We start from the raw sequence: 25,179 nt of genomic DNA, 5'->3' as shown, positions 1-25,179 counted from the left end.
ACAAATCAATCAATGTGACACATCACATTAATAGAAGAAGGGATGAGAACTGTATGATCCTGTCAATGGATGCAGAAAAAGCATTTAACAAAATACAGCATCCTTTCTTCATAAAAACCCTCAAGAAAGACAGGATAAAAGGAACATACCTTAACATCATAAAAGCCATATATGAAAATCCCACAACTAATATCATCCTCAATGGAGAAAAACTGAGTGCTTTCTCCCTGAGATCAGGAACAAGACAAGGGTGTCCACTTTCACCACTGTTGTTTAACATAGTATTGGAAGTTCTAGCCTCAGCATTGAGACAACAAAACGAAATAAATGACATTCAAATTGGCAAAGAAGAAGTCAAACTTTCACTTTTTGCAGATGACATGATACTCTACATGGAAAACCCAAAAGACCATCAAAAAGCTGCTAGAACTAATACATGAATTCAGCAAAGTTGCAGGATACAAAATCAATGTACAGAAATCAGTTACATTTCTATACACCAATAATGAAGTAACAGAAAGCGAAATCAAGAAATCGTTCCCATTTACAATCACACCAAGAACCATAAAATACCTAGGAATAAACCTAACCAAAAATGTTAAAGATCTGTATGCTGAAAACTATAGAAAGCTTATGAAGGAAACTGAAGAAGACATGAAGAAATGGAAAAACATCCCACGCACATGGATTAGAAGAACAAATATTGTTAAAATGTTGATACTACCCAAAGCAATCTACACATTCAATGCAATCCCAATCCAAATTGCACCGGCATTCTTCTCAAAGCTAGAACAAAAAATCCTAAAATTTGTATGGAACCATAAAAGACCCTGAATAGCCAAAGTAATGGTGCAAAAGAAAATCAAAGCAGAGGGATCACAATCCCGGACTTTAGCCTCTACTACAAAGCTGTAATCATCAAGACAGCATGGTATTGGCACAAAAACCGACACACAGACCTATGGAATAGAATAGAGAATCCAGAATTGGACCCACAAATGTATGGCCAACTAATCTTTGACAAAGCAGGAAAGAGTATTCAATGGAAAAAAGACAGTCTCTTTAGCAAATGGTGCTGGGAAAACTGGACAGCAACATGCAGAAGAATGAAACTAGACCACTTTCTGACACCATACGCAAAAATAAACTCAAGATGGATGGAAGACCTAAATGTAAGACAGGAAACCATCAAAACCCTAGAGGAGAAAACAGGCATCAACCTCTTTGACTTCAGCTGCAATTTCTTGCTTGACACCTCTCCAAAGGCAAGGGAAATAAAAGCAAAAGGACTAATTGGGACCTCATCAACATAAAAAGCTTCTGCACTGCAAAGGAAACAGTCAACAAAACTAAAAGGTAACTGACAGAATGGGACAAGATATTTGCAAATGACATACTGGGTAAAGGGTTAGTACCCAAAATCTATAAAGAACTTACCAAACTCCACATCTGAGAAACAAATAATCCAGTGAAGAAATAGGCAGAAGACATGAATAGACACTTTTCCAAAAAAGACATCCAGATGGCCAACAGACACATGAGATGATGCTCAGTGTCACTCATTATCAGGGAAATACAAATCAAAACCACTGAGATACCACCTCACACTGGTCAGAGTGGCTAAAATGAACAATTCAGGAAACAACAAATGTAGGCGAGGATGTAGAGAAACAGGAACCCTCTTGCACTGTTGGTGGGAATGCAAACTGGTGCAGCCACTCTAAAAAACGATGTGGAGGTTCCTCAAAAAATTAAAAATACAACTACCCTACGACCCAGCAACAGCACTACTAAAAATTTACCCAAAGGATACAGGAGTACTGATTCATAGGGGCACATGTACCCCCAATGTTTACAGCAGCACTTTCAACAATAGCCAAATTATAGAAAGAGCCCAACTGTCCATCAACTGATGAATGGATAAAAAAGATACAGTTTATATATATATGATGGAATACTACTTGGTAATGAGAAAGAATGAAATCTTGCCATGTGCAACAACATGGATGGAACTGGAGGGTATTACGCTAAGTGAAATAAGTCTGTCAGAGAAAAGACAGATGTTTTCACTTATACGTGGAACCTGAGAAACTTAACAGAAGACCATGTGGGAAGAGAAGGGGGGAAAAAAAGTTTCAACCAGTGAGGGAGACAAACCATAAGAGACTCTTAAATACAGAGACAAACTGAGGGATGATGGGGGAGGAGTGGAGGAAAGGGGAAAACGGGATGGGCATTGAGGAGGGCACTTGTTGGGATGAGCCCTGGGTGTTGTATGTAAGTGATGAATCATGGGAATCAACCTCCAAAACCAAGAGCACATTGTATACACTGTATGTTAGCTAAATTGACAATAAATTATATTTTAAAAAGTATTTTATATTTTAAAATAAATTATATTTTAAAAAATAAATTTAAATATATATATAAAGACAAAAAGAAAACTCCTAAAAGGAATAAGAGAAAAGCAATCAGCTACATACAAGAACACCAGCATAAGACCATAAACTGAGTTTTCAAGAAAAACTTTTCAAGCCAAAAGAAGTTGCATGATACATTCAAAGCGCTGAAAGGAAAAAAACCTACATCCAAGAATACTCTACCTGGCAAGGATATAATTCAGAATTAAAGGAAAGATAAAAAGTTCCCCAGGCAAAAGTTAAAGGAGTTCATCATCACTCAAAATTCTAAAGGGACTTCATTAAATGAAAAGAAAGAGTCATTACTAGAAGTACAAAAATTATGAAAATAAAAGATCTCACTGGTAAAAGTAAACATACAGGAAATGAAGTAGATCACTTATAAAGCTAGTATAAAGGTTAAAAGACAAAAACACTAAAATCCATTTTACCTACAATAATTCATTAAGGAATACACAAAATACAAAGATGTAAAATATGGTATCATTTACATAAAACATGGAAGGGGAAATAAAAGGCAATCTTTTAGAATGTGTTTATACTTAAGCAACCATCACCTTAAAATAGTTACACATAAAATGTTATATATGAGCTTCATGATAACCACAAACCAAACCTACAACAGACATAAAAAAATTAAAGAGAAAGAAAAAAGCATATACTAAAAGTCATCAAATCAAAGGGAAGACAGTAAAAGATAGGAACAGGGTAGAACTACAAAAATTACCAAAAAATAGTTAACAAAACAGCATTAACTACATACCTATAATTAACCCCTTCAAATGTAAATGGAATAAAATGATGTAATCAAGAGACAGGGCAACTGTGTATATAAAAAAGACCCATCTGGGGATGCCGGGGTGACTCAGTCCATTAAACATCTGACTCTTGATTATGGCTCAGGTCATGATCTCACAGTTCGTGGGAATGAACCCTGTGTCAGGCTCTGTGCTGATAGCATAGAGCCTGCTTGGGATTCTCTCTCTACCCACCCCCTCAAAATAAATAAACTTAAAAAAAATAAAAATAAAAAAGATCCATCTATATGTTGACTACAAGAGATTCACTTCAGATTTCAGAACACCTACAGACTGAAAGTAAATAAAGAGACAAAGATATTCTATGCAAACAGAAACAAAAAAAATTTTAAAAAGCTGTAGCAGCAATTATTTAGATCAAACAAAACAGACTTCAAAACAAAGACTGAAACAACAGAGAAAGGCAATACCTAATAATAAAGCAATGTATCTAGCAAGAAAATGTAACTATTTTAGTGATCTATGTACCAAACATAGGAACACCTACATATATTAAGTATTTAGAGACATAAAAGGAGAAACTGACATTAGTACGGTTACAGTAGAAGACTTTACCAGCTCACTTACACCACTGGATGAACCATTCAGCCAGAAACTCAGCAGCTAGTAGAAACACTGGCTTTGAACAACACAATAGATGAGACAGGCTTAACAGGTATATACAGAACATTCCATCAAAATTCATGAGAATATAGTTTTCAAGGGTATTTAGAACACTGTCCAGGATAGATCACTTGTTAGGTCACAAAAAAACCCTCAATAAATATAAGCGCAGACTGAGATCATATCAAGCATCTTTTCCAACCACAACACTATGAAACTAATGATCAATTATAAACCAAAAACTTGAAAAAACCCACAAACACATGGAGGCTAAAGAACATTGTACTAAACAACCAATGCATCAATAAAGATCAAACAATACATCAGAAAATACCCGAGTCAAATGAAAATGGAAACACAGCAGTTCAAAATATTTGGGACACAACAAAGTCAGATGTAAAAGGAAGTTTATACTGATACAAACCTACCTCAAGAAACAAAATAAAAGCTCAAATAAACAAATTTAACTTCACACCTAAAGGAAACACAAAAAGAAAAACAAAGCATAAAGTCAGTAAAAAGAAGGAAATAATGACAAGAGAGTGGAAAAAATTACTGAGTAAAGAAAAGATCAAACTAAGATCTGATTCTTTTCAAAGAATCAAGTAAATTGATAAATTTTAAGTCACACTATAAAATAAAGAGAAAGGACTTAAAAAAATCAGAGATGAAAGACAAATTACAACCAACACCATAGAAATACAAAGGATAAGAGACTCCCACAAAAAATTAAACACCAACAAACTGGACAACCTAGAAGCAATGGATAAATTCCTAGAAACAATCTTTCAAGAATGACTCAGGAAGAAAAAAGAAAATCTGGACAGATTACCTGTAATGAAACCAAATGAGTAGCCAAAAACTCCTAACAAACCAAAATCCAGAATCAGATGGCTTCACAGGTGAACTCCACTAAACCTCTTAAAAGAGTTAATATCTGAGGCACCTGGGTGGCTCAGTTGGTTAAGTATCCCTGATTTCAGCTCAGGTCATGGTATCTCACAGTTGATGGGTTGATTCCCACATTGGGCTCTGTGCTGACATCTCAGAACCTGGAGCTTGCTTCAGATTCTGTGTCTCCCTCTCTCTCTGCCCCCTCCCCTGCTCCTTCTCTCTCTCCCTCTCTCTCACAAATAAATAAACATTAAAAAAATTTAAAGACTTAATACCTATCCTTCGGAAACTATTCCAAAATATTCAAATGGAAAAAATGTTTCTAAATTCATTCTCCAAGACCAGGATTACAAATATACCAAAAGCAGACAAAGACACTAAAGAAAATGGCAGGCCAATATCCTTGATGGAAATATATGCAAAAATCCTAAACAAAACATTAGCAAACTGAATAAAACAATATATTAAAGGCCCATTAACTATAATCAAGTGGAATTTATTTCATGGATGCAAGCATGGCTCAATATCTGCAATCTGCAATCAATCAACCCATGTAATAGACCACATTAACAAAATAAAACATAAACATAAAACAGTGTGCCTAGGTGGCTTAGTTGGTTGAGCGTCCAACTCTTGATTTCAACACAGGTCATGATCCCAGGGTCATGGGATCAAGCACAGAGCCTGCTTAATTAAGATTCTCTCTCTCTCCCTCTTCTCCTCTCCCTGGCTCACCCTCTCTAAAAAAAATAAATAAAAATAAAAAATAAAGGATAAAAATCCTATGATCATCTCAAGAGATGCAGAAATAGCATTTGGAAAAATTCAACATGCCTTCATGATAAAAACTCTGAACAGGATATAGAAGAAACACATTTCAACATACTAAAGGCGATATACAACAAATTGGTTAACATCACAATGGTCAAACAGCTAAAAGCTTTTTCTTCAAGATCAGGAAAAAAACAAAGATGTCCATGCTCACCATCTTTATTCATTATAGACTAGAAGTTCAAGTCACAGAAATCAGGCAAGAAAAAGAAAGAAAATTCATCCAAATTGGTAAGGATGGAGTTAAACTGTCAGTATCTGCAGATGACATGACACTATATATAGAAGATCCTAAAGACTCCACCAAGAAACTATTAGACCTAATAAACAAATTCAGTAAAATAGCAGGATAAAAAATTAATATGAAGAAATCTGTTATGTTTGTATATACTAATAAGTAACTAGCAAAAAGAAAAATTTGTAACTGCATCAAAAAGGACAAAATACCTAGGAATAAATTTAACTAAAAAGGTGAAAGACCTATACTCTGAAACTATTAAGATATTGATAAAGGAAACTGAAGACAACACAAATAAATGAAAAGTTATGCCATGCTCAATGACTGAAAGAAGTAATATTGTTAAAATGTCTATACTACCCAAAGCAATACACAGATCCTACACAATCCCTACCAAAATACAAACAGCATTTTTTTACAGAACTAGAAGAAAAAATCTCAAATTCAAATGGAACGACAAATGACCCCAAATAGTCAAAGAAACTTGAGAAAGAGGAACAAAGCTGGAGGTAACACACTTCTGGATTTCAAACTATATTACAAAGCCATAATAATCAAAACAGTATTGTAATGGCACAAAAACAGACACATAGATCAATATAATAGAGTCCATTATAAACTCATATATATATGGTCAATTAATCTCTGACAAAGGAAGGAAGAATATACAACAGTGAAAAGACAGTCTTCAATAAATGATGCAGGGAAAACTGGGCAGCTACACATAAAAGAATAGAACTGGACCACTTTCTTATACCATATACAAAAATAAACTCAAAATGGAGTAAGGACCTAAATGTAATACCTGAAAACATAAAACTCCTAAAAGAAAACATAGGCAGTAAACCTCTGAACAGTCTTACCAGTAATTTTTGGGCTCTACCTCCTCAGGAAAGGGCAACAAAGGTCATAATAAACAACTGGGACTATATCAAACTAAAATTCATTTGCCCAGTGAAGCAAACCATCAATAAAACAAAAAGGTAACCCACCAAATAGGAGAAAATATTTGCAATCATGGTCCTTTGGATTAATGTCCAAAATACATAAAGAACTCATAAAATTCAACCCCCAATGAACAAATAATCAGATTTTAAAATGGGGAGATGGGGGCCAGGTGGCTCAGTTGGTTGAGTGTCCAACTCTTGGTTGAGTGTCCAATTCTTGATTTCAGCTCAGTTCGTGATCCCAGGGTCGTGGGATTGAGCCACACATCAGCTCCATGCTGAATGGGGAGCCTGCCTGAGATTCTCTCTCTTCTCCTCTGCCCCTCTCCCCTGCTTGCACTCTCTCTCTCAAAATAATCAATCAATCTTTTAAAAATGGGCAGAGAACCTAAATAGAATTTTTCCTAATAATACATAAAGATGACCAAAAGACACATAAAAAGAGGATCAACATCACAAATCACCAGGGAAATGCAAATCAGAACCACAATGAGATATTACATCACACCAGTCAGAAGGGCCAGTATTAAAAAGACCAGAAATAAAAATTGCTGGCAAAAATGTGGAGAAAAGGGAACCCCTTTGCATTGTTAGTGAAAATACAAATTGGTGAGCCACTAAGGAAAACAATGTGGAGGTTCCTCAAAAGATTAATGATAGAAATATCTTTTTTTCCAATAATTCTACTTCCGGGTATTTACCTGAAGAAAATGAAAATACTAATTTGAAAAGATATGTGCTTGCCTATGTTTACTGCAGCATTAGTTACAATAGCCAAGACACAGAAGCAACCTAAATGTCCATCGATAGATGAATAGATAAAGAAAAAAATGTGTGTATGTACACACGTGCAATAGAATATTACTCAGCCATAAAAAAGAATGAAATTTTACCATCAGCATGGTAAATGGATGGAAATCCATTATGACAGGGATAGACTTGGAGGGTATAATGTTATATGAAACAAGTCAAAGAGAGATACCACATTTTCACATATACGTGGAGCCTAAAAAACTAATCAAATGAACAAAGAAAATAGAAATAGCCTCACAAATACAGAGAACTGATGGTTGCCAGAGGGGTGGAGGAAGGAAGTGGGGGAATGGGTGAAATAGGTGAAGGGGATTAACAGATAAAAATTTCCAGTTATAAAATAAGCCACAGGAATGTAAAGTACAGCATAGAAAATATAGTCAATAATATTGTAATAACTTTGTATAGGTGAGAGATGGGAACTATACTTATTGACGTGAACAGTGCATAATGTATGTAAATGTGAAGCCATTGTGTTGTTATACCTGAAACTAGTACAATATTATATGTCAACTACACTTCAATTTAAAAGAAGGGATTTCAAATTTAAGTATCATCCTTTCACCCCAATTCCCTCTAGGCTTTCCACTTCATCTATATATATACACACACCCTGCAGGTAGCCAGTCAATATTCTTTTTTGCCTTTCCTCTGTTTCTTTTTGCTCAAAAGAAAAGATACACATTTATATTCCATTTTTCCCTTCCCAAGAAAGTTGCATTCTTTAGACACTCTTTGGCACTTCGTATTTCATCCTTAAAAATGTATCCTGAGAGTCTCCCTGCATCAGTCCAGAGATCTTCGTCATTCTTTTTGACAATTTACTTAGTCACTCTCCTATATATGAGCATTTAGGTTGTTTCCAATATTTTGAAAGGACAAATAATAATGTATTGAGTAACCCTGTGCATTTATTTTCTTAATTCTAGAGTTATATCTTCATGGCAAATTTACATTAGTAGGGTGGCTGGATAAAAAACAAATGTAGTTTTGATAGATATTGCCAAATCTCTTTCTATCAGAGATGTATCAATTTTTATTCCAGGAAGCAGTATAACAGTGACTGTTTTCTAACAGCCTAACCAAAACGTCATTGTAATTTTTAAAGTTACCAACCTGAGAGGTGAAAAATAACATCTCAGTGTAGATGTAATTTGCCATTCTCTTCTTTCATATGTTTTCAGATATGCTTACTAAAATTTCATTAGTACTTGGGTATATTTCTGGATTTTTATTATATTCCACTGATGCGAAAACAGTGTGCTTTCTTGGTTAATCACAACAAGAAAAGATCTTCCTAGGGGCACCTGGGTGGCCCAGTCAGTTACGTATCTGACTTGATTTAGGTTTAGGTCGTATCTCACAGTTTGAGGGATTGAGCCCCACACTAGGCTCTGCACTGACAGAGCAGAGCCTGCTTGAGATTCTCTCTTTCCCCTGTCTCTGCCTCTCCCTTGCTCGTGCAAGTGTACACACACATGCTCTCACTCTCTCTCAAAAATAAACATTTAAGGAAGCACCTGGGTGGCTTAGTCGGTTAAGCATCTGACTCTTAGTTTAGGCTCAGGTCAATATCTCACATTTTGTGAGTTCAAGCCCTGTGTCAGGCTCCATGCTGACACTGCAGAGCCTGCTTGGGATTCTCTCTCCCCCTCTCTCTCTCTGTCCATTTCCTGCTGACACGCGTGCAAGCTCTCTCTCTCTCAAAATAAACTAAAAAAGGTTAAAAAATAAACATTTAGAAATGAGAAAAGATTGTTCTGTGACTCATACCAAAATATTTTAAAATCCATTTTTTAAGATGCCTCTTCAGAAACTAAGAGGACACCAGAAAAGAAAATTGGCAAAGGACAGAAACAGAAAATTCAAAGAAAAAGTAATAGAAATAGCTCTCAAGCCTCACTCAGATGAGAAATACAAATTAAAACCATCCATATAAAAAATTAGCCAAGATCAACAACCTAATTAAAAGGCTCAAATTATAAAACCAAAGATCTTCCTTCACTTATTATGGGGTTACATCCTGATAAACTCATCATATGTAAGTTGAAACTATTAAGTCAATAATGTACTTACTATATCCAAACCACTAAATATCACAGCCTACCTTAAATGTGCTCAGAACACTTCATTAGCCTACAGACGGGCAAAATCACCTAAGACAAAGCCTATTTTATAATATAGTGTTGAATTTCCCATATAATTTATTGAATACTGTACAGAAAGTGAAAAGCAGAATGATTGTAGAGGTAAAGAATGGCTGTAAGTGTATTGGTTGTTTACCCTCATTATTGTGGGGCTAACTGGGAGGTGTGGGTCACTGTTTCTGCTCAGGATCAGGAAAGAGTATCCTATCATGTATCTCTAAGGCAAGAAAAAGGTCAAAATTAAAAATTCAAAGTACAGTTTCTATTAAATACATATTATTTTACACCATCATAAAGTTAAAAAATCACAAGTTGAACCATAATAAGTTGGGGACTGTCTGTATTTGAAAAATATATAGGGATAAATCTTCATGCCCTTTTATTTAGCAATGGACTCTCAGATTTGACATTACAAGCATGAGTAAAAATAAATAATAGATAAAATGAACTAAATTAAAATTTAAATGTTTTAAGTATGAAAGGACAGCCTTCAGAAAGTGAAAAGACAAGCTACAGAATGGGAAGGAAATTGTTCCAAGTTATATATCCGATAAGGGTTTAGTATTCAGAATATATACAGAACTCTTACAATGCACAACAAAAAAGAAACCATCTAAGTTAGAAATGAACACAGGGCTTGAAAACACATTTCTTTAAAGAAGACATATAATGGCCAAAAAGCACATGAAAATATGTTCAAGATCATTGATGAGATACCAATGAGATACCACGTCACACCCACTAGGACAGTTAAAATTTAAAAATTAGAAAATACCAAGAGTTGGCGAGGAAGTAGAGAAAAGGGAATCCTAGTACACTCTTGGTGGGAATGTAAACTAGCGCTGCCACTAAGGAAAACAGTATGGAGAGGATGTGAAGAAATAAGAGTTTTCATACATTTTTTTGAGGAATATAAAATGTTGTAGTTGCTGTAGAAAATAATTTGATGGTTCCCTAAAAAGAAAAAGCAGAATCACCATATGATCTGGCAACCCCCAAGTACTCAAACAGAATTTGTTCATAAATGTTTATAGGAGTAGCATTCATAATAACCAAATGGTAGAAATAACCCAAATGTCCACCCACAGATAAAGTAAAAAATTGTGATCTACACTACCAAGTTATTCAGTCATAAAAAGGAATGAATTATAGATACATGCGACTACCTCGATAAACCTCGAAGGCATTATGGCTAAGTGAAAGAAATCAGACACAAGAGGTCATATATTGGACAACTACTTTAATATAAAATGACCCAAACAGTCAAATCTACAGGAACAGAAAACAGATTAGTATTTGCCAAGCATTAAAGGAGGGAGGACAGATGAATGGGGAATGATTACTTAATGAATATGAAGTATCCCCCTGCAATACTAGAGAGTGATGAAAATGTTGCAATACTAGAGAGAAGTAGTTCAACATTGTAAACATGCTAAAAGCTACTGAACTGTACAATTTAAGATGGTTAATTGTGGTGCCCCCAGGTGTCTCAGTCGGTTAAGCGTCTGACTCTTGGTTTTGGCTCAGGTCATGCAGGAGTTCTACCCCTGCATCAGGCTCTGTGCTGATTGCAGAGCCTGCTTGGGATTCTCCATCTCTCCTTCTTTCTCTGCCTCTCTCTCTCAAAATAAGTAAATAAGCTTAAAAAAATTTTTTTCATTAAATGGTTAATTATAAGAATAAAAATAAATAACTAGATAGATCAACAAAATGGTTGATTGTATATTAAGTGAATTTCAACTCAATTAAAAAAAATCACACTGGTACATCATTTTTCAATCATTTATAAGACCAACTCCAAAATTTGATAAGAACACTTTGTTGAAAAAACTGAAAAGAAACAAACATTCTCATATATTACTAATGGCAATAAAAATGGGTACAATCTTAGAGCAGGAGTTTGGCAATATCGAACAAAATTTACAAATATATTTTCCCACAGACATCCTTCCACAAAGAGCAAATAAGGTATACACAACATAACTCATTACAGTACTTTTTGTAATAGAAGAAGACTACAAATAATGAAAGGCCTGTTAAAAGAAGACCAGTTAAACTAAATTATCATACATACACACAAAGGAGTGCTATGATCCTGGATTGAAAAAGCTCCCAATATACCACTATCCTTTGTGTAAGAGTAGTGGGGAAGGAAAGAATATATATTCCTACTTACAAGTATGGAAATTAGATAAATAATGCAGACAGACAGGCAGACAGATGATATACAACAAAATAGTTAAAAGCAGTTAACTCTGGAGTAGATGGGAAGGCAGGAAATGGTAAAGACTTTTTGCTTCATATCTTTTAAAGCTTTTTGGTTTTTTGATTCCTGGGAATTACAAAAGGAAAAAATTCAGAGACTACCAACTGTTTTAAAACCAAAACCTAAACCAGCGTGCCTGGGTGGCTCAGTCAGTTAATCGACCACTTCTTGATTTCAGCTCAGGTCATGATCTTGCAGTGGTGAGACTCAGCCCCACATCTGGCTCTGTGCTGAGCACGGAGCCTGCTTGGGATTCTCTCTCTTCCTCTCTCTCTGCCCCTCCCCCACCCATGCTCTCTTGATCTCTCAAAATAAATAAATTTTTAAATCAAAACAATCCAACAGAACACTTACATAGATTAGATAGTTCACTTAAAGTATGTCACTCGTGCTTTGACTTACCAATTTTAAGACTGCAAAATTAACAGTCTTTTCCCTCCCAACAGCATAATCTCCTGCCACTCTTCATCAATTTCAATGCTCTAAGATTCAGGTTCAAACTCTATGTCCAAGAGAGTACCCTGCTTTCTTGTCTTGAGGCATTTATACCCAATCTGTTAACTTTGGCCTTTCTTGGCCCTCTTAACTTTCTTTTACACAGTCTCAGTCTCACCACAGAGATTTTCCTCTAAGATGCACATATCTTACAAATACTCCCACATTCACACATACATAGAGATACAAAGCCTAGGCTAGATCAGAAGCCCTTCCTTGGTATTCCCACAGTATCCTGTCCTTAGGGACACAGACTCCAGATTGAGACAAGCCTGACTCCGAAACTTGTGTTTGGCACTTAAACTAACTGTATGATGTCCAAAAATTTCTATAAAATCATACCTACCTGACAGAACTGTTAACCAATATATTAAATGAGTTAATGTATGTAAAGCACAGAGCATGACACATTAAATTGTCATTAAATAGTAACCAGTGTTATTACTCTTTAGGTGGCACTGAGCACTTTATACTAACTACTGGAATAATTTCCCTCTTTGCTCCTTATAATAAAGCCTCCTTTGAAAACTATACATACTCTAATACTGACTGGGGCAGAGACTATCTTCATAACATTAGGTATATTCTGGAACACTGCTTAGTACAAGATAGAGGTGTTCTGTAAATATTTGATAAACAACTTGTGTCAATACTGTGAGTGACAAACAAAAATAAAGTCTTCAAGAAATCAACTGAATCAGTGATCTCAATAAAAGATCACTGTACTTTCTGCACTGGAAAGCAAAGAATGCTGATTCCCAATCCCCCCTCTCATGTAACACAGCATAATCTGTTAGGATTTATCTATTCTTGAGAAGAAAAATATCAGTTATCAATACGATAAAAATAAAATTACATTATTTTAAAAAACTATCTATAGATATCAAACAGATGATAAACTTAAGAAACCAGATTCTGGTGCTTATGTTACCTTAAGCAAATTATTTAAGGTCCACGTACTTAATCTATGCAATGAGGACCAATATACATACTGACAAGAAAACAAAATAATGAATACTAGGAACTACCAAAATTCCTAATACGAAGCACAAACAGAAATACTATCAATCAGTAAATATTAATTATAAAAACTTATGATATAAAAAGTCAATTCAAATTCTTCAAATGAATTTTAGATTTCCTCGAAAATTTCATAAAATTTTATAGATCTGTTCTTTCGTAGCAAAACTGAACCAAAAAAAAATGAAACAGCTTTAAATAACAATAATTTTCTTTATGAGAAAAAGATCAGCACATTGTACTAGGATGGATTATATATAATGAATGAAAGGTGAAATAATTTGACACTGCTGGACTGACAGACTCAATGTACATTATTTATTCCATCATTATGTACCTCGACATCCTGAACACTGGATAAAAAAGTTGATCAAATCCAGAAGTGCGATGTCCCTGTCTTGTTTATATGATTCAATCCAGTCATCCACCACAGACTGTAGGAAAAAAATACATAAAAATGAAAACTCAAAAAAATTGGTATTACAACCAATAAATTTTTTAAAGTTTGTGATTTTATCTGTGTGTGGTCTATTTAAAATACTTACCCGAAATCATTTCTCTGTAGCCAAATAAAAGTAAAGATTCCTTTATTTTTCAAGAAAATTAAAAGATGAGTTACTAGGTTTCAAAAACTTGTTTAAACTGGAACACAATACAAAACTGACTAGTTTAATAATTATTAAGCAACTATAGATACTAATATTCAAACCACATTGTGAAAATACAAAAGCTAAACTAAATACACTTACACATAGAAACTGTTCATATATCAAAAAATCTATTTCATTAGTAGTGCATAAAAAGAATACACACCATATATAAAATGCATTTTTGTCAGGAATGAAAAAATGAGTTAATATTAGGAAATCAAATAATTCAATTATAAAGGAGAAAAAATTAAATGAAATTACTAGATCTCAAAATGGTATGTGACAAAAAAGTACAGCCAAGATTAATAAACAACTTCCAGAAAAAGTAAAGTTAGATGAAATATATACAAACAAGATACAAAGACTAAAATATATTTATTGTTGAAATGCTCAAGACATTTCAACTCAAAATGGAACAAGGCAAGGATGTATCCTTAATTATTTGACACAGGTTTTAAGTTTTTAGTAAAACCAAAAATGAGTTAAATGATAAAGAGAATTCTCCCTTTCCAAAAGTTGAAAAAAATACCTAATAGTCTCCAGTAAAGGGACTCAAAAGATTCATACCGGAAAAAAATTGGTTAAGACAGATGACAAAAGATAAATGTACAAAATAACTTTTAGATATTGCAAATGTATAAGAAACATAAATGGATGAGCAATTGTTCACAACTAGTTACCTAATTATAAATTCAAGAAAGGTATGTTGATGAGGAAAATTATAAAAACTAGAGGATATAGAAAATCACCTAAATAAGTTTTATGTATTGGGTTAAAATTAAAAAAACGCTTCGAGTTCTATCAATAAAGTCTTTCCAGATTGTTAGCCAATTTAATGTGATTCCATGCAGCCTACTTGTAGGCTACATTGTTTGAGGTTTGTTTGGGTGGAGGAAGGATATTACAGAAAATGTATGAAAATAATTTTTAAATACTTTTAAAATCAATTTTTACTTTTGTATGTAAGTACAGTTATACACGGTAAGATATAGGAAACTTAAGTTACACCTTGATGAAATTTTACAAATATATACACATCTGTGTAATCATAACCAGTATGAAAATATAAAGCCTTTCCAAAACTGAAATGGCTCCCTAATGCTCTCTTCTAATCAGTAACCATTCCAAGCCCAGAGGGTTTAACCACTATTCCTTAACAGTGGACATGTTTTTGAAACTCATATAAATAGTATTATCTTTTATGTCTGACTTCTTTCAATCAAAGTTGTATCAGCTGTTATGTGTACCACTACTTCCTTTTTTTTGAATTTCCAGATAGCATCTGATTATTTAACATACCACAATTTATTACCCATTGAACTGGTAAAGGACATGACTGCTCTTTCCATTTTAAAGCTATCATGAATAAAATTGCTGTAAATATGACTGTACACATATTTTGATGGACATCAACCCTTGTTTCTGTTGTATATATACCCAGTAGCCAAACTATTAACATGGAACACATGTATGTAGATACTTAATAGACAATGCCAATGTTCTAAAACAGGTGTATTAAATTATACATCCACCAACAATCTATGAGATCTGCCAATGTATGAGACTGGGTGTTCCACATCCTCATCAATACTATGTATTATCAGTCCTATTAATTTAACCATTCTGATTGAGCACATACCTCCTTTAACAACCTCTTCTAGTGAAGAGCAACCACATTCCCTTCTTCCATGTGAAAAGAGAGAACTTTTTAAAACTGCTCATGAACACTAGGTATCTCTATTTCTTCACATTGATGTCTGGGAGGATTTACTTTAAAAGTAAGCAGAAAATTAGAAAGAATACATGGTTGTAGAAGAGGGTTAAAAAAAAACAAAAAAAAGAAAGGATATCATAGTATCTGTTGAAAGTTAAGCTCGGCAGAATAATGTGTCAAGGACATGACTGACTAAGAATGGTGGTGAAGACAAAGAATGGATAAAGCAGGTCAAGTGATTTTTAAATTGATGACCCAAGCAGAAATGCTTTCTGAACAAAGTAAGGAAGTATGGCACAAAGCTAAAGAGGAACCATTTCTCCACTTCTACATGGGGCCCAGCATTGTGAAAACACTCTGAAGATGGTGAGTACATTTTCTTCAATTCCCAAAGTGAAAGTGTCAATTTATAATCCCACCAGTTATATGTGAGGAGCCCAGAAACATTCTGAATAAAACTAGTGAACAGGGAATTGCATAAATATCAAAATTTAACACAAAGACACTGAAAACAATATAGACTGAAAATAACACAGAACTAGAAAAGTAATATAAGAAAATAGAGTGCAGAAATAAATCCAGGTATATTATATATAGAATTTAAGCTGTGACAAAGGGGATACTTAAGTTTTTGAGGGAAAAGGTGGTAAATTTAATAAATGATTCTTGTGTAATTGGTTATTCATCTTAAAGGACAAAAACTACACCTTTTAAAAGAGTGGGGTGAAGGCAAAAGAATCTAAAGAACTGAACTCCAGAGAGATAAATCCTTCTTGGATTGGCAGACACTGGTGATTGTTAGAGGCACTGCCAAGTATGGGCATAGGTGAGTGGATTATACAGTATTTCATAATATATAAGGCCTTGGCCTGTGAGACAGGATAAAACAGAAAACTTATATAAGGCACATCAAAATTAAATTATGGGAATCTTCAATAGAGAAAAAAATTTTAAGTAGCCATAGGGTAAGGATAAGGGGACCAAAGGATAAGAATATGGTACACATCTCATCAAAAAGAATGAAAGCCAGGGGATTAAGGAAAGACATATTTAAAGTGCTGAAAGAAAAAAAACTGCCCATCAGTTGGCAAAAAAACCTAGCTTCCTTCCCTATGATCCCACAAAGATCAACAACTGGACAGCAATACACAAACAGTCCCAGGAGACCACTAGAGTCCACACAGAATGTTTTAACAATAAGTTAAAATAATCACAGAAGAGAAGGAAGGCAACTTCATCTTGCCTGCACAATCCCATCCCCCAACCTAACACAGTTCAAAATGCTCAGAAGAAATTTCCCAGCCACCTGAGTGGCTCAGTCGGTTAAGCGTCCAACTTCAGCTTAGATCATGATCTCATGGCTCATGAGTTCAAGCCTCACATCAGATTCCGTGCTGACAGCTCAGAGCCTGGAGCCTGCTTCAGATTCTTGCCTCACTCTCTCATAGATGTACTGAGCCAGCTAGGAACAATGAATAAAAGCAGAAGCTATTAATAGCAGACAAGCACCAGGAGACATCATGGTTCACAGAGACCTGCTCTGCAGACAAACTCAGTATATTTCACAAGTGACAAAGCCAAAGGCTAGCACAGCCACTGTGGACTCCCACAGATATTGCCAGCTTTCCACCCTTGGGTAGTTTTGTTAGCTGAAACCAGCTGCATGAGTCCTTTTCTGAAACCTTCCCCTGCCACCACCAGATCTGTACCACAGCCATGCAGGATTTCTATGGCTGCATAAGTAGAAGAAGCCAGTCACCTAAGTCCTTCCTCAGACACACAGGAGCCAAGGGGCTGCACATGCAGCCAACTTAAGCTTCTACAGCTAGATGAGTATAAGACACCAGCCTAGTGCACCCCCCATCTCTGAACACTGTTGCCCATGCTCAGAGCTAGCCCCTGTATGTGCACCACTGTCCTAACACCCATCACTGACCTGCACTGCAGCATGCACGCACAAGGTGGGGGAAACATACAGCCACTGGTGAATATACAGAAAGCCATGAAACCCTGCAGCTCATATCAGGTCCTGCCTTCTGTCACTGTCCAGTACCACCTTGCCCACCTGTACCTAGCTCCTCCAGGCTGCATATCTATACTCCCTCACTCAAGCTCCCTTCCACGGTCTCCACTGCAGAGTGCATGCCTGGAGGGAGAGTGTGCAACCACAGGAGGGGCATTGTCAACCAGGGTCCATAGTTGCCAGGGAGCCCATAACTGGCTTTAGGCCTTGCTACCTGCACTGATACTCACCACTAAAACTGTGTCTGAGACAGGTCTCCTCCACCATATAGATACCTGAAGCTGCCCACGACAGCTCAGTGTGTGCACACCACTGGCTCTGGCTACCACCACTGCTTGCTTTGGTCCCTAGCTACCAAACCTGGAAGTGTTGCTTAGGACCCCAACAGCTCTCACAGGCACTGCAGATCTTTCACAGTGCTCACCAAAGATCAATCGGTTCAATGCAGAGGAACCTGGTGGCCTGAGCATGAAAGACATCATGCCTTCCTGAACCCAGTGCCACCATACGCCACATTTCTCACCCTACAACACTAGACCCAGGGTCAGTGCATGATTAAGTGTGCCTTCACACAAAGGTGAAAGGTTCCCCATATGGAAATCCCTCTTTCGTCTGGAAGAGGTAACTGCTTCTTCAAATACATAGACATGAAAACATGATTCTTCATGATTATGAAGAATCAGGGAAATATGTCTCCACCAAAGGAATACCGTATACCTCTAGTAACTGGCCCAAAAAAATGCATATCCAGAAAATGCTGAATAAAGAACTCAAAACAGTTTCTCATGCTCACTGCTGCAGCACATACACTAAAACTGGAACGATACAGAAAAGATTAGCATGGCCCTTGTGCAAGGATGACATGCAAACTCATAACACGTTCCATATTAAAAAAAATTCTATAGCTAGTCAGAGAGCTACAAGAGAACACAGATAAGCAATCAATAATATCAGAAAAAAATATATAATAACAAAATGAGAAGTTCAACAAAGAAAGAAAACGTAAGAAAGCACAGAACAGAAATTCTAGACCTGAAGAATACAATGACTATAATGAAGAATTCAATAGACAGTTTCAACAGTGAGCTTGAATAAGCTAAAGGGAAAATCAGTAAGCTACAACACAGATCAAGTAGAATTATCTAAATGCAGGAGCAAAGAGAACAATGAAAAGGAATGAAGAAAGCTTATGGGAATTATGGCATACTGACAAAAGAAATAACATACGCATCACTGGAGTCCCAAAGAGAAATGAGAGAAGGAAAATGTAGAAAGCTGATTTTAAAAAATAATGGGTCAAATTATTTTTTAAGTTCTCTTTTGATTTCTTTTTGACACATCTGTTCAATAGCATGTTGTTTAATCTCCACATATTTATGAATTTTCCAGTTTTGTGTAACTAATTTCTAGTAATTCACACTACTGTGGACATAAAATATATACTTGGTATAATTTTGATTCTTATTAAGACTTGTTTTCTGGACTAACATATGATCTTGGAAAATAGTTCTATGTGACTTGAGAAGAATGTGTACTCTGTTCTTTCAGACATAATGTCCTGCAAATCTGTTAGGACCATTTGGTCTAACCTGTCATTTAAGGTTTCCTTATTGATTTTCTGTATAAATGATTTGTGAATTGATATAAGTAGAGTATTAAAGCCCCCACTAATACTGTATTGCTGAACATTTCTCCCTTTAGGTTTCTTAATATTTTCTTTACATCTTTAGGTGTTTCTATGTTGGGGGCACAAATATTTACAAATGCTATATCTTCTTACTGGATTAACTCCTTCATCATTATGTAACATGACTCAATGTCTCTTATTATAATCTTTATTATAAAATCCATTTTCACAGGTATAGTTATAGCTAATCCACCTTTCTTTTAGTTTCCATTAGCATGGGATACCTTTTTCCATCCCTTTGATTTGTGGCACTGTGTGTCCTTGTATCTAAGGTAAGTCTCTTACAGCAACAAGTAGATGGGTCTTTTTTTTTTTTTTTAATCCATTCAGCCACTCCTTGTCTTTTGATTGGCAAATTTATCATTTACATTTAAAGTAATTACTGATAAGTATGGGCTAACTTCATTTTGTTAGTGTTTTTCTAGCTATCTTTGTAGTTCTTCTCTATTCCTTTCTTCTACCCTTGAGACACAGGAAAATGGAAAGGTAACGCCAAAATGTATGGGATGCAACAAAAACAGTTCTAAGAGGGAAGTTCTCAGTGATAAATACTTACACCAAGAAAAACCTCAAATAAGCAAACTAACTTTACACCTAAAGGAACTAGGAAAAAAAAAAGAACAGGTAAAGCCCAAAGTTAGAAGAAAGGAAATAACAAAGATTAGAGCTGAAATAAAGACTAAAAAGATAACAGAAAAGATCAATGAAACTAAGAGCTGCTTCTCTGAAAAGATAAACAAAATTGACAAACCTTTAGTTACTCATCTAGAAGAAAAGAAAGATGACTCAAAATCAGAAATAAAAGGAGATGTTATAACTGATACCATAGAAATAAAAGGATTATAAGATATTACTATGAACAATTATATGCTAACAAATTGAACAACCTGGAAGAAATGGATAAATTCTTAGGAAAGAAACCTCCCAGATAGAACCATGATCTAACAGATAATCTGAACAGACCACTTACTAGTAAAGGAGACTGAATAAGTAATCAAAAGCATCCTAAAAAACTGGTCCAGGACCAGTCAGCTTCACTGGTGAATTCTAGCAAACATTCAAAGAAGAATTAATATAAATCCTTTCTAATAGAAGAGGAGGGAACTTTTCCAAACTTACTTATAAGGTGAACATTACCCTGATACCAAAACACGACAATAATGCCAAAAGAAAATAAAATTACAGGCCAATATCCCTCAATCCCTCATGAACATAGATGCAAACTGACTAAGAAAATATGAGCAAACTGAATTTAACAATATATCAAAAATATCATACACAATGATTAAGTCGAGTTTATTTCAGGGATGCGAAGATGGTTGAACATTCACAAATTGTCAATGTGGTATACCATATGAACAAAATGAAGAATGGAAATCCTATGATTTTCTCAACAGATGCAGAAAAAGCATTTGAAAAAATTCAACATCCATTTATAATAAAAACTATCAACAAAGCAGGACAAAGGAAATGTACCTCAACATAATAAAAGCCATATATGACAAGCCCACAGCTAATAACCTACTAAATGGTAAAAAGATGAAAGCTTTTCCTCTAAGATCATGAACAAGACAAGGATGCCCACTATCATCACTTTTATTCAATACAGTATGGGAGGTCCTAGCCAGAGCAATTAGGCAAGAAAAAGAAGTAAAAGGCATACAAATCAGTAAGGAAGAAAGAATTAAAACTTTCACTATTTGCAGATAATATATACAGAAAACCTTAAAGACTGCATCAGAAAATTGTTAAAACTAATAAACTCAGTAAGGCTGTAGTATATAAAATCAATATGCAAAAATCTGTTGGTTTTATACACTAATAATGAACAATCAGAAAAAGAAATTAAGAAAATAATCCCATTTATAATTACATCAAAAATAAAATATGTATAAAAAAATAATGGCAAAGAACTTCTCAAACATGGTAGAGATCTGGACATCCAAGTTCATGAAGCTAAAAATTCATCTCAAAATTTCAACTGAAAAGTCTTCTCCAAGTCACATAATAAAAGTGTCTAAAACTGTAGAGAGAGAAGTTTAAAATAGCAAGAGAGAAAAGTAATTCTCTCATAAAACAAAACCCCAATAAGGCTATCAGCTGATTTCTCAGCAGGTATCTTACAGGCCAGGAGAAACTATAATGATATATTCAAAGTGCTAACAAGAAACTGTCAACAAGAATACTTTACCTAACAAAACTGTCCTTCAAAACTGAAGGTGAAATAAAGCCCTTTCCTAAACAGAAGTTGAGAGAATTCATCACCACTAAACCTATATTACAAGAAATGCTGAAAAGAGATCTCCGAGCTGAAACAAAAGGACACTAATTAGTAACATGAAAACGTGTGGCAATATACAACACACTATAAAGGTAAGGAGATAGTTAGATTCAAACCCCCTAATATTGTAATAGGATAGAGTGTTGACTATTTTAGTATAAAGATTAAAGGACAAAAATATTAAAAATAGCTATAGTTTTAAATTTAATGAATACACAATATAAAAATGCAAATGTGACATCAAAAACAAACATAAAACAGAGGGATCTTGTAGAGATATCTGCACTCTAATGTACACCACACCATTTTTCACAGTGGCCAAAATATGGAAACAACCTAAGTGCCCATCAACAGATGAATGAATAAGGAAAATGTGGTATCTAAACAACAATAAACAAAAACAAACAAAAAACAAAAATGGAAAATGTGGTTATCTATACACTGGAATACTTTTCAGCCAAGACAAAGAAGGAAATCCTGTCACTTGTGACAACCCAGATGAACCTTCAAGTCATAATGCTAAGTGAAATAAGTCACAGAGAGAAAAATATACACTGTCTGATATCACTTATTCCATAGGAATCTAAAAAAAGCCAAACAGAAAAACAGACATAGAGTGGTGGTTACAAAGGACTGGGAAATAGAGAAAATGGGAAGGAATCAGTCAAAGGGTACAAACTTCCAATTAGAAGATTAACAAGTTCGGAGGCAACATAGAGAATGGTGATTATAGCTAGTAATACTGTATTCTATAATCTTAAATGTTCTCACCACAAAAAAATAACTGGAAATAATACAAGGGAATGAGGGTGTTAGCTAAACTATAGTAGTAATCTTTTGTAATATACAAATATATCAAGTCACAATGTTGTACATCAATTATATTTCAATAAAGGAAAAAAGGAAAAAATGCAGAATTTTTTACCTAGCAAAAAATGTCTTTCAAATAAAAGCAAAATAAAAACTTCCCAGACTAAGAAAACTAAAAACCAAGCAAATGGACTGAACATTCCCTCTAAAAAACAGAGACCACCCAGACTGTATAAAATGACCTAATCACATATATCTACAAGACACACTTTAAATATAGAAACACAGACAGGTTATACTGAAAGAATGAAAAAATATATATCCTGCAAACTTTAACTATAAAAAAGCTGTTACAACCATTTTTATATCAAAGTAGAAACCAAGACAAGGAGTAGTATAAGTATTAAAAGATGGATTTTATAACAATAAAGTGGTAAATTCATCATGATGATATAACAGCTCTGAAGTTTTATACACCAAATAAAAAGATTCTTAAAATACATAAAACAAAAACTGAACTTAAAAGAAATATGCAAATTCATAATCATGTTTCATATTTTAAATATATCTCTCAGTAACTGTTAGAATAAACATAAAAATAGTAAATATATAGAAGATTTGAAAAGCACTAATAATATATCTATAAAACACAACACGAACAATTGTAGAATACATATTGTCTTTAAATACATTTTTGAACACTTACCAAAAGACCAAAGAGCAAGTCTCTATGAGTTTTTAAGGACTAAAAAAATACAGAGCACATACTTTGACCATAATGGATTTAAGTAAGACATCAGTCTTACTGATGTCACAGTACACATCTAAAATATCCTCAAATGTTTGGTAATTAAAAAATGTTTTGAGCTGAATGATAATGAAACACATTATCAAAATTTGTAGAATGCAGAAAAACAATGCTTAGTGGGAAATATACAGCTTCAAATACTTACAAAAGAGAGGTCTAATTCAATGATTTAAGCTTCCACCTTAAGAAACTATTACATTTTCTTATATAAGTTGTCCTCATTTAGGGAGTAGGGAAAGATAAGCAGTATAATTTCAAGATTATCAGGAAGAATACTTCATTTTTCTTTTTTTCTAAATAATCTCTACGTAGACCCAACATAGAGCTGGAACTTACAACCCTGAGATCAAGAGTCCCATGCTCCCCATTCCCCATGTCCCTCCTCTGAAAAAAAAATTTAAAGGAGTCACATGCTCTACCAGCTGAGTCAGCCAGACACCCCACAATGATAATATACCTACAGTCTCTCAAAGAGAAGATCTAGACAGAATATCTATATTACTAGTTATAGCTACACAATCATTCCAGCACCCAAGCTGACAGATGCTCTGTTACTCTCTATAAGAGGCTTCCAAGGTTGACCCTGAGAAATCAGTATCCAGCTGATGGAAAACAAAAACAGAGAAAAGCATGGCAGATGTTTGTAATTCAGGCTTAGAAGTCATACATATCACATTGGGTAATACTTCATTGGCAAGAACTTGTTAACTAGCCACATTGCGAAGAAAGGGGAGTGGAGACACTGAGTGTCCATTTGCCAATACCCTCCTTGAACTTATTCCACTATGAAAAGGGAAAAATAAAACTTTGGTAAGTGGACAGTAACGTCTGCCAAAAGCTGCCCCTCTGGCTACAAATATTCATATGCAGGCTTCTTCCTTCACAGAAAAAATACTTGCATGAATATTGTAGTACTATTTACTGGAGCAAAACAGCTTAGCAATCTAAATATCTACAAAGGAATGTTTCACTAAATTATGACATATACATACAGTAAAATGAAATATAACTATTAATACAAATGAGCTATACCTATGTTAGCACTAATTACATAAAAGGTTGTTTATGACATACTAAGTGAATAAAGAAATATATATGATTCTACATTTAAAATAACATCACAGGGGCGCCTGGGTGGCTCGGTCGGTTAAGCGTCCGACTTCGGCTCAGGTCATGATCTCATGGTCCGTGAGTTCGAGCCCCGCGTCGGGCTCTGTGCTGACAGCTCAGAGCCTGGAGCCTGTTTCAGATTCTGTGTCTCCCTCTCTCTGTGACCCTCCCCCGTTCATGCTCTGTCTCTCTCTGTCTCAAAAATAAATAAAAACGCTTAAAAAAAAAAAAATAAATAAAATAAAATAAAATAAAATAACATCACATACACATACATATAAAGTAACATGGAAAAAGGTATGAAAAAATTCAAACTGTGACACTGATAGGCTTGCCCTCACTTCATTCCAAAACGTTCAAGTCTGAGACTTTACTATAAAGAAAATCTCTAAGAACTTAGCCACATATTCTCATGAAAACCATAAGCAGCATTTGAATCACAGATTACAGTAAAATGAGAAAAATAATTACATTTGCTGTAACAGTTTTCTCATATTCTATTAGAGGATAATAAATAATTTTAGGCAGTTAGAAAAATAACACTCTAAAAACTGGGAAAGAACTAAAGAGAAAACAACAAAAACAAATCAGGGCTTCAAAGAGA

At 34.7% G+C, this 25,179-nt stretch overlaps 1 protein-coding gene and 1 non-coding gene across 2 annotated transcripts in view; one reads left to right on the top strand and one right to left on the bottom strand.

Annotated features, from left to right (window-relative positions):
* STAG1 (stromal antigen 1) overlaps window positions 1-25,179 on the bottom strand; it is a 402,070-nt gene that overhangs the window by 215,917 nt on the left and 160,974 nt on the right. Inside the window, exon 5 of the mRNA XM_049628788.1 lies at window positions 13,830-13,926. Within this exon, the coding sequence (XP_049484745.1) occupies window positions 13,830-13,926 (97 nt within the window). The remainder of the gene's footprint in view (window positions 1-13,829; window positions 13,927-25,179) is intronic.
* Window positions 18,665-18,771, top strand: LOC125922175 (U6 spliceosomal RNA). The gene has a single exon (XR_007457612.1). It is a non-coding gene; the product is annotated as a U6 spliceosomal RNA (small nuclear RNA).

The sequence above is a fragment of the Panthera uncia genome, chromosome C2 (assembly GCF_023721935.1).
Source record: "Panthera uncia isolate 11264 chromosome C2, Puncia_PCG_1.0, whole genome shotgun sequence".
Taxonomy (NCBI): domain Eukaryota; kingdom Metazoa; phylum Chordata; class Mammalia; order Carnivora; family Felidae; genus Panthera; species Panthera uncia.
This window is presented reverse-complemented; position numbering and strand designations above follow the sequence as displayed.